This window comes from Oreochromis niloticus, linkage group LG6, assembly GCF_001858045.2.
Source record: "Oreochromis niloticus isolate F11D_XX linkage group LG6, O_niloticus_UMD_NMBU, whole genome shotgun sequence".
NCBI lineage: Eukaryota > Metazoa > Chordata > Actinopteri > Cichliformes > Cichlidae > Oreochromis > Oreochromis niloticus.
In genome coordinates, this window is record NC_031971.2 from 7,334,302 (window position 1) to 7,345,073 (window position 10,772).

At 43.1% G+C, this 10,772-nt stretch overlaps 1 protein-coding gene across 1 annotated transcript; it reads right to left on the minus strand.

Moving 5' to 3' along the window:
- Window positions 1-252: 252 nt before the first annotated feature.
- On the minus strand, window positions 253-10,250 carry man2b1 (mannosidase, alpha, class 2B, member 1). Its single transcript, XM_019360222.1, has 21 exons — window positions 10,166-10,250; window positions 9,789-9,982; window positions 9,217-9,349; window positions 8,966-9,111; window positions 8,215-8,414; window positions 7,964-8,084; window positions 7,406-7,484; window positions 6,968-7,077; window positions 6,747-6,854; window positions 5,081-5,197; window positions 4,693-4,875; window positions 4,502-4,599; window positions 4,290-4,410; window positions 3,965-4,083; window positions 3,411-3,512; window positions 3,074-3,161; window positions 2,886-2,966; window positions 2,556-2,780; window positions 1,784-1,933; window positions 1,540-1,642; window positions 253-815 (listed from the first exon to the last, which is right to left on the minus strand). The coding sequence occupies exons 1-21, from the start codon at window positions 10,248-10,250 to the stop codon at window positions 712-714; spliced, it is 2,667 nt and encodes an 888-aa protein (XP_019215767.1). The 3' UTR covers window positions 253-711.
- Between the last annotated feature and the right edge of the window lie 522 nt (window positions 10,251-10,772).

Below are 10,772 nucleotides of genomic sequence, written 5' to 3' on the forward strand. Positions count from 1 at the left end.
ATAAAACATTTGCTTGTATAGCGTCTCAGCAGCCATTTAGCTTCTCACACTAAAAGGGGGGGGGGCTTCACATCGCTGCATGGTTGAAGACACGCTGGAGACAGCAGGCACAGATGACTGTCACTGAAAAAGGTCTGCAGCAGCAGCAGCGGATCCCACACAACATCTGTTCTGATGTCAGATTATCAGAAGGTAAATGCTGCTTCACTGATTATACAATAGATTTGTGGCACAAACACGAGGGCAGCACAGTAAGGATAATTGATTTTTATTATCAGCTGCTTCTTGATAAGTAGAAAAATCAAAGTATATATAACACGGCAGAAATGCAAAGATTACACTTTATTGCACATATCACTTTGTGGGAGACGATATTCTGTTACTGCAACAGCACGTACTTTAAAAAAAGAAAACCCACAAATGTAAATGTTCTGAAAAATGTTAAAAGGCAGCTTTTAACAAATTCTGTGTTACGACAATCTTATTCAGATATTCTGTGTCAAAGTCTGAAGGCATCTTGAAATGACTTTTGCACAGGTCAGTCCGGGCTACAGCTGTGATCCGATTTAAAGTCATAGGCAGCGTGAATACAACTTCTCATTCATCCTTTTTTCCCCTAAAAATCCTCACTTTATTAAATCAGCAACGTAAACAAGTCACAGGAATGTCAATATACAATAATTCATCCTATAAAATCTTGTGTGTGATTGGCTATCTAAGGTTGACTTTGAGAAGGAACGTTCGGATCTCCATTGGTCTTAAGGTCACCTCCCACGTGGAGGGGTCCTCAAATGTCTTCAGCAGGGGCTTTTCTCCTGAAAAACAGGCACATTATGTGAGCACAACTACGAACGACAAAGTGTTTTTGGTTTGTTAATCTTTAAACACACCAGCAGTGACACGGGTCAGTGATCAGCAACCAAGTCTCCTCACAAAGGAACAAAATAACATGTTGAGCTCCAGAAACACCTTGTAGTATACATTACATTATGAAGCATATCAATTTATTTATGACTCTTTATGGCTCCCTGCTGGCTTAATTAGCACCTGCAGGGAAACTGTTAAGTCGATGACTACAATCAGAGATTTAAAAGGCGTCAGCAGATTTCTATCAGCCCAGCGCTCCTTCAGTGCATGGCAGGAAGCCGGTGCTGGTCACCTGCCAGATGTTGAAAAATCCAGATGTTGCCAGTCTTTATATTACTACACCAATATCTTGACAAATGTTCTGATATAAATAATGTTCTGAAATTATGACAACAGTAAACAAAGGCCAAAATCTGCAAATATCAGGGAATCCCCACTACGAATGGAAGTGCGATTGAAGAGCAGTGTACTATAAAGCCAGAATAATGGATTACTGAGTTACGTTGAGTGCAGTATATGTTTGTAAATAAGTTTCATATTGATAATAAAACCACTGACTGTAGCACAGACTGTGCACTTCATTTTCACTGGATTATAAAAGTATTCAGTTGGTGATGCAGAAAATGTGTAAATTTTTTATACTTTAACTGACACAACACTGGTGTCCTGTACCTTTCTCAGGAGTCCAGTCAAAACGTTTCATCTCATCTTTCCACTGATTGGCCGACAGGTTCAACTCAGCCACACCCAGAACCTCCAGAGTTGAAAACAGCTTCTGCACAGACAGGAAAGACGATGGGAATAGTTACAGCAAAATGACATTCCACTGCATTGCAAACAAAAAACGACTGCATGACAGATGATCGTATGGTCACTTTGACTGTAACAAGGTTTGAAGTGTTTCTGAATGTCTGACCTGCAGGTTGACTGTGACTGGCTGAGAGCTCACTTTGCTCTCTGAGCTCTGGTACTGATGCTCCAATCTCAGCAGCACCGAGTCTTCATCCCACTGACTGAGTGTCAGCAGGTGGACAGCAGGGGGCAGTGCAGCCAGAAGCCCTGAGAACTAAAAGACAAAGACCACTCACTCACAGAAACCATGCCTTTTTAAAAAAAAATTAGATTATTTAGTGTATTCTAACCACATTTTCTATAGAATTACTACATAAATTTGATATGAATTTTGACTAATTACTGGCTATGAAAACATGTCAGCAGCAGTTGGCGCTAAAGGCAACACAGCTTAGCTCAGTTCCCCTGAGAACGAGTGAAACCATGTCTAAAAAATGCAAATATGTACACAGCAGGACAGAAATGGGTTATAACCAGCAGCAGAGACAGTTGGAGACAATGACTCAAAACAAGCAGCAGACTCTCACAGGAACTGCCTGCAGTTTATACAGTGCAGGTCACAGCACTGTACAAAGCTTTTCTTAAGCTTACACACAGGAGTTTAAGGTGTTTGAACAGGAACCTGCAAGATGGAGGCCAGCTGGTTCTCACACTGCTAACATTTCAAACACCAATCACATCACCGTGAATTTTGTGACCCGATTAGTGAAGTGTGTTAATAACATGTCTTTAAAATACATGCAGTATTTGTACAAGTACTGTACAAATGTGCATGTGATTAGGTGAATGAGTAGAAAGGCACTATACAAGTACCAGTCCATTTACCATTTACATACCTCCAGCTGAGTGTTTGGCTTTAGATCTCCATCAGTAAATGTAAGCAGCGGCTGCAACACCATCCCCTCTGCGAGGGGGCGGTGCGTGTCGGCAGCAGTCTGCGGGGGATCGAGGGTGAGCAGGAGGCGGCCGCGGACCACCAGCCCGTCTGGGAAGATGCCAGAGATCTCGTTGAGAGGTTCACCAACACCACGGAAATCATCGTGGAGCAGCCGGCGGTGGAGCTGAGGGTGAGGAGGTTGGATAAAGAGACTTTAATAAGAACTCCTTGTGTGTGCTTAGATGGGGTCAACATGCTAATGGTGATGGGCTACGACTTTATGCCTCACCATGATCTCCAGAGAACCATTCTGGATGCTGCCTCCACCCTGAGAACGATCCGTTACCACAGTGAGTTGGTCCACATCATCCTGAAGACACACAAGTGAAAGGAAAACATCACTTGTGATAATCCATAAAACTAGTCAATGCTTTCTGTTGCTTGTCTCTCTAAATGGAAGCTAACAAACACACATACCTTGATATAAGCGCGAGAGTTGATTGGGTAATAGTTTCCAGCAATGGGTTCTGACTGTTTCAGGTTCCAGGTGGGCCGGAAGTCTTTCCTGTTTGGGGGATTGGGGATGGGACACACACACACACACACACACACGCACACACGCACACACGCACACACGCACGCAGCTAAGTGTACAGAATTGGATTCTTTTAATGTAAAACTATCACATAACTATACAGCTGTCTTACTTTGTATATAATCTGTAAAATACTATCCAAAACAACTGCAACAACTTTAAAAGGTTAAAATGCATTTTCAATCATTAAAAAAAAAAAAAAAAAAAGGAAACTCTTACTTCCTCTGCAGAACTTCTCGGCCGTTGGAATCAGTGTAGAAATATTCGGCGGTTTTGATACTGGTGTCCAGACGAGTGATCACCTCCTTCCCCACGCTGTCACTAAAGGGTCAAGACAGTGAGTGTGACATGGGTTAAAGGTGGGTGGTGTGGGGAGCATTTTGGCTAAGATTCCTCGCTTTCCCTTGAATTTATTTCTCTCGCTCATGAATAAATAAATAAATGGCTAAAATAGACCTGAAATTATGAGCTAAAGCTATTCCCCAGTGGTGGAATCTTATGGTCTAAAATTCCCTCTTTCCATGTATTTATAATCTGACATGGGGAAAAAGATAACTGTAATCTACACCAATCACTTGCTATGATATGAGGAAATATTTAGAAGCGTAAATCTCTGCCACAATATTGCCCCAAATGAGGTTTTTCTCCCCACGAAGAACAGTTGACATTAAGCACTGAGCTTTCAGAAAGGTTGAAAAGAACAGAAATTTCACCAACCACTTATCTCTAAAAACATCTCCATTACATATGTAGTGTGCAGGTGTTAAACTCACTCTATCGGCACAGGTCCCACAGTCCACTCGAGCTCCAGAGCTCTGCTGTCAGCATAGAGACGAACCACCTGAGACACCCAGGGAGCAAACCACTGCCTCACCTCCTGCACCACTGACGTCTGAGGATGAGAGCATTGCAGTACAAGATTAGAGGCTACATATATTAGCCTCTAAACAGGGAGGTAAAACATGTTGGCATGTTAATTCTGACACCCACACATATAAAATGACAGCAGCCTATAATTTAGAAGTAAACTGAATAACAGTGTAAAAACAAAACTTTGCTATGAGGAATCTGCGTCTGGATACGAGCAAAGATCTCTACCTTGATGATCTCTGTCTTGGCTGTCTGGCTGATGATGACAGGTGTGGAAGAGTTGGGTCTGAAGATGTAGGCTCCGGAAGGCTGCCTGCTCGCTACGTTGTTACCGTCACTGGCGTTGTACCTGGGACGTTTTAACAACACATCCTTTGGAAGCTCAACTTCAAAAAAGCGTGTTCACTTTGTGGAATTCAGTTTTTTTTAGAAACACTAACCAGTAGAAATTCTGTGTCAGTTTGATGCTCTGTTTGGTCTCCAGATTGTTGAGGCTGCTTATCAGGCCTGTCTCATGGTCAAAGGTCACTTGTAAGAACTAGAGTGCATGAAAACAAACAAAAACAGTTCCTTTTTCAGAAGATTTTGTTTATTTATTTGAATATTTTGGACTTAAATGCTGTGTTAGGACCTTATTCTGGATCACTGTGGGTGCACGCTGCTGTGCAGGTGCGGGTGGAGGTCCGTCCTGGATCAGGGCCACCGTGTACGTGGTGTAGCCCAGAGGAGGAGCCTGAACCTGGAAGACCAGCTCATTGACTGCAAAGCCTCGTTGTCTCCTAACTTCGTGAGTGGCCTGTGACACGTGAACCACCTTCAACGCAAACACATTATCGAGTGTTATCTTTGCTCATATTGAACATGTTGTTGAATGATACAAAAAAACCCCACAGTGCTGTGAAAACGTATCGCACCCTTCATTCTCTGAGATGAGATCCGTCTATATCTTGTGTCACTGTCTGACAGCTGCACAGCTTGTTTTGGATCATCTCATACTTGCTGCTGGCACACATACTGACCTGGCAGTCCACCGCTTTGCCACTAGCATCTGACACGCTGTACGCTGTTCCATTGACCGGCAGCCTGACGGGCCAAGTGACAGGCCGAGCGAGAGGGTTGTACACATTGACTGAGAACTGAGTGAGACAAAAAAAAAAGCGAAAGAAAGGCAGCGTGAGCATTCAGTCTGATCTGTAATTACACAGAATGTATTTCCAATAACTGTAGATGTAACCCAGGTTTTTCAGGCTGTACACCTCAAATACACTGTTTGTTCTGAGGATATATGAGTGTTCAGCAGTGCATTTAAGATGACATATTATGTTTTTTTATTATGTTACTAGTGGATGGTTATTTAACATGGTTAAACATGGTTTAAATGACAGGGTCAGTGCATGTACAAGTAATCCTTATGAGCCAAAAGCTTCAGATTTTAAATGCTCACTCTCAGACAGGATATTGACTCGGGCACACAGCTGTGACTCTACCCACTTGCTGTTCAAACATCTTGATGCATGTATTACTAGACTGTGAGATTTCCACCAGTAAAGGAGGACATTTAAAGTTGATGTGTACTATAAACAAATGCTCACGGGTCTGTATTTAAGGTTTGACTCTCATGATCCACTGGAGCACAATCTGGGTGTCATCTGGACGCTACAACAGACACAGCGGCCAGGGAAGCAGAAGAACATCACATCAAGAAGGCCCTGAGTAAATGTGGTTATCCCAGCTGGACTTTTGTCAAAGCTGGGAAGGCACCAGTCGATCCAGGAGGGAAGGAAAACTGCTGCCTAAGCGAAAACCTGTAGTGATCCCTTATGTGTCAGGAGTATCAGAACAGCTGAGACGCATTTTTTCTAAACACCGGGTCTCTGTGGCTTTTAAACCCCAAAACACACTGCGCAAAAATTGGTCCACCCCAAGGATCGGGTCCCCTGACACAAACAGAGTAACATAGTGTACGCTGTTAAGTGTCAGGAGGATTGCCAGGATTTATACATGGGGGAAACCAAACAACCTCTGGCAGAGCAGATGGCACAACACAGAAGAGCTACCTCGTCAGGCCAGGACTCCACAGCGTATTTACACCGACAGGCCAGTGGACACTCTTTCAATGATGAGGATGTACACATCCTGAACAGGGAGGAATGCTGGTTTGAGCAAGCAGGCCAGGAGGGGACCTAAGGGAACATCTTTCACCATCTTACAATGCTCTGATTGCAGCCATTCCCCAACTCTCTGTGAATGGTACTCATGGCCATTGATCAATATCAGAGACCGTTGATCAGTGGTTGTTGATCAATGGTCAAGACACTTTGCATAGTAATGATCAAGAAACTGACTTCACAGCCCATTGTTCTGTTTATAAGGTTGGAGAAACCTGCAGTCAGCTGAGACTGAGGAAGTCACTTGGATGAGTGACGAAACGTTTTTCCCTCTAAAAACGTCACATCCAGATGAACAGAATCAACCTTTTGGGATTGCTGTTCAAACCTTTTATCAGTGGCTGGTAATCACACAGATGACTTATATAGGACTCTAAATAGGGCTGCACCAATGCAAAGATGACGAAGGATTTCACTGTAAATCATGCAAATCTACTTTAGTCAATTCCAAAAATAAAGATCAGTTGGAAATGAGTAAAGCGGGTCCCCTTCAAAGTCTATTTTCTGTGTTTTTTACCTTCTTGCTGGATTCAGTGAGATGACAAACACTGACGTTGAGGTTATCACAGTAGATTCGCTCAGCAGACAAGCCGCTGAGAGCAGCCAGACTGTTACTGACTAAAACCTGAAAGAGAGACGACAGTTAGACAAAAAACCTGTGCAAGAAAGTTTGGACTGAAGAACGCTTTCTGGTAAAGACAAATTTAGCACATGTAACTTCTGTAAAGCCTGCAGTACCTGACAGTGTTGCCAGCCGTTAGCAAGCTTCCTGGCGTAGTCATTTGCTACGTGTTGCTTCTCTGTGCCCGACACAGCGTCATGGTGCTGAGCCACAGCCATGGCTTTCTCTACCAATGAAAGCAGCCATCACTCAGTCTCTTGTCTGACATCCAATTGGTTTTAGCAACACAAATACAACTTTTAAAATGGTATCCATCCATATTCTTAACCGGTTATCCTCTTCACAGTTGTGGGGAGCCTAGAGCCCATCCCAGCTCTCCTACATCCTGGACAAGTCACTAGTCCATCACAGGAGTAGCACATGAAGACAGCCAACCATTTATGGTCACGCTATTACCAGTTAACCTGATATTCAAGTCTGTAAACCAGAGTACCTAGAGTGTGCCTGTGCAGAACCCACTAAGAAGACACAAAAAAGATTCAATCAAATCTTACTCATCGTCTGGCTGTCACCTTCCCCAAAGGGTCCTTTCCTGGAAGTTAGACCACCAAGTACCTCCAGCTGGTTACAAGTCTATTATGAGAAAAAATGTAAACACGATTTAAAAAGTCACGCAGGTATAAATTTTCCACAATTAGACCCATATTTCCACATCTCAAGGTAGTTCTATAGACGCAGGATACCAGTGATAGCTTTATTAAGTGCCAGCTAACACTGTGTTTCATGCTATATATTAGCATTTATTTGCTCACAGTTCATATTAAGAGTCAGATAAACTTTGTTTTCACAGAACAAAATCTAAAGCTTGTTAGTGTAATGTGACAATGTTATACTTATCTAGCATATATCATGCTAACATTCTAAAAGTTTGGATGTTAGCATGCTAACTACCATCTATGCTAAAAGACTACAATTACATTTTTCTGAAAGCTCTAATGTAGTGGGACAGGACTTAAAGTTACACAGGGTAATTAGAGAACTGCAGAAGTTTGAATGTTGTGATGTTGTCAACATAAAGTGTAATGCCGAGCACACAGTAAACCACAGAGTACCTGCAGGTTGCTGTTACTGATCCTCTCATATCGCTTCAGCGCTGGTCTGCTGGTAAAGTAGCCAGTCCAGAAATCATGAGCGTCGTCTGCATAGGGGAAGAAATCATCTGTCTTCAAAGGCCTGGATAGAAAACCAATGGATGTAGCTGACATCAAAATGCACAAGACAACACTTTTTACAATAGAGTGTAACACCAACAGTGTTGCTAGAACAAGAAAACATTATCCTGCCCCTTTAAAGTTCACCGTACCAGGTGAGGTTTGCTCGGTGCAGCTCCTGCAGGTAACAGGACGGTGTAGAGTAGAGCACGTTGACTTTGCTGCCATTTGCCTGCTGCGCATTTACATAGTGGATCAGCTTGTCCAGGTTCTTGTACCACAGGTTGGCATTCTCATACTGAAAGTCTGAGCCCATGGTCATGATGATGTGGTTGGTCTTATAGACCGTAGACTAAAAAAGGAAGAGGAAATGATGCTTAACAGATTTAACTAAACAAAACGGAAGAAAAGAAAAGAGAAGAGAAGAGTGAAATTAAACAATTCACACATCTCTTCAATCACACACACCTCACACTATTTAAAGCACATTTATATGATGGCTAAAGTGGTGAATGTGGATTATTAAAGGAGGACATTGCATACACGATCTGTAGATGGCTTTATTATTGTAATTGTGACAGGTTCATAAAACAAAACCAGACAAGATGAGAAAAAACATTTATGGGGATCTGCATGAAGATATGCTGACATTACTTGAAACAAGAGGTTCCTACTGGAATCTTTCATGTCACATTAGCTAGTCACAGTTGTATATAGGCTGGGATAAAAAGCACAGCATCACTTCTACTTCCTCATTTTCTAAATCAGAAAACGTTGTTTGTTTTCTTTTGATTTAACGCATGCATTTTTTTTTTCATAGTGTTAGTTAAACATGCAGTTTTAGGAACACCTCGTTACTGACAAATCAGTGTCTGTGTGCGCCAGTGTGGAGTTGTGGCCAACCTGACTGTTGGCGATGACGAGGAACCGTCCCACCACATCATCGACATTATAGTCTTCAAGATCAGGATCGTCTCTGATAGGTGGGTCACTGCAGAGCTGGTCCCAGCAGAAGCCCTCAGGAGGGTTGTAGCCATTAGGAAGGATCCCTGTTGGTTAATGCGGGCAAACATTTAAAAAATAATGTAACACAGTCCTGTTGCTGAGTCCAGAAGTCATTCACATAAAGGTGTGAAGAAAGAAACTTTGTATACCAGTAAAGAGGTCAGCCATTGGAGGAGTAAGACTGTCGGAGGCTCTCCACAGAAGCTCCTGCTCCTTATCCCTCATCCTGCGAGCCCGGTCTTGATAGTCTAGACGACCAAAGAAGAAGCCATCGAATCCCATCTGAAGCAAAATACAGACAGGTAATGGTTAAAGGAAAGTCAAATGGAAAGCCAGTGAACTAAATTGTGCCTGCTTCATGTAATAATGCAGCATTCTGGAAATAAGCCTATTTGATTCATTGGAGAGCAGCAAATCTGATAATGAAGATACAGCCAAAGAGTGGAAATGAGAAAATGGGGAGTCTTTCTCGACATGAGCACTACCATCTAACTCTAATTAGCCTCAACTCTCTTCTTTAACTGATAAATTCTCCCATTTTAAGTCTCACTAGAAATCAGGCCTTCCATAAGGGGACCAATTATGCTCATCCTTCTATTCTGCCCTATACTGCTGATATTAAACATGGCCAAAGTTTGAAAGTGTGACAGTGAATGAGCTGAGCAATTCTGAAATGTGACTTGTACAAAACTCGAAGAATAAACATAAAGAGCTATGCTACCTGTGCAAACATGGAGGCGTGTTCCCGGGCGTGGCCAAAGGGGTCGATGTGCCAGGCGACGCGGGGACGGCCACAGGCTCCAAAGGTCTCGTTAAGGAACCTCAGGCCAATGGTCATCTGGTCAATGACGGCGCTGTAGTGGGTGGCAGCCTCGTCGCTCATACACCAACCACCATTCACAAACTCCAGACGGCCTGCGGGAGGAGCAGGTTTTGGTAAGGATGCACTGAAACACTTAACACAGCTGTATCAGTGAAGGTGAGTATGGTGAGTATTTTCCCACTCTCTCACCTCCTCCTCTTCTGATGAAGCTCAGGACACTGATACCCAGCGTATCAGTGAAGGTGAGTATGGTGAGTATTTTCCCACTCTCTCACCTCCTCCTCTTCTGATGAAGCTCAGGACACTGATACCCAGCGTATCAGTGAAGGTGAGTATGGTGAGTTTTTCCCACTCTCTCATCTGCTTCTCAGATGCTTCCTCAGTGCTGAGTATCCTTCCTCACCTCTCTCTCATCTGCTTCCTCAGATGCTTCCTGCTGCTGCTCCTTCCTCACCTGCTCTCTCATCTGCTTCCTCAGATGCTTCCTCTGCTGCTTTCTTTCCTCATCTGCTTCCTCTGCTGCTTCTTCCTCTGCTGCTTCTCCTCAGCTTCTCTCCTCATCTGCTTCCTCTCAGATGCTCCCTCTGCTGCTCCTTCCTCAGCAAGAGAAGCAGAGAAGACATCTACACGAAGAGGTAAGTGCAAAGAGGTGCAAGGTAAGTGACCAGTTTGATGCCCCTTCAACATCCTCAGGTAGTTTGCAGTAAGACGTTTCTGGGAGAGGCCTTTTGAGCTTTGGCTTGATGACAGTGACTCTGATTAGTTTATGTTAGAACATGTTTTTAACTTTGTAACTCTTGTATTATTGTATTGTATTGTTTTTTTTTGTTGATATGGACATTAATATTAATATTACATTGTGACTGAAAGGTAGGTTTTAGT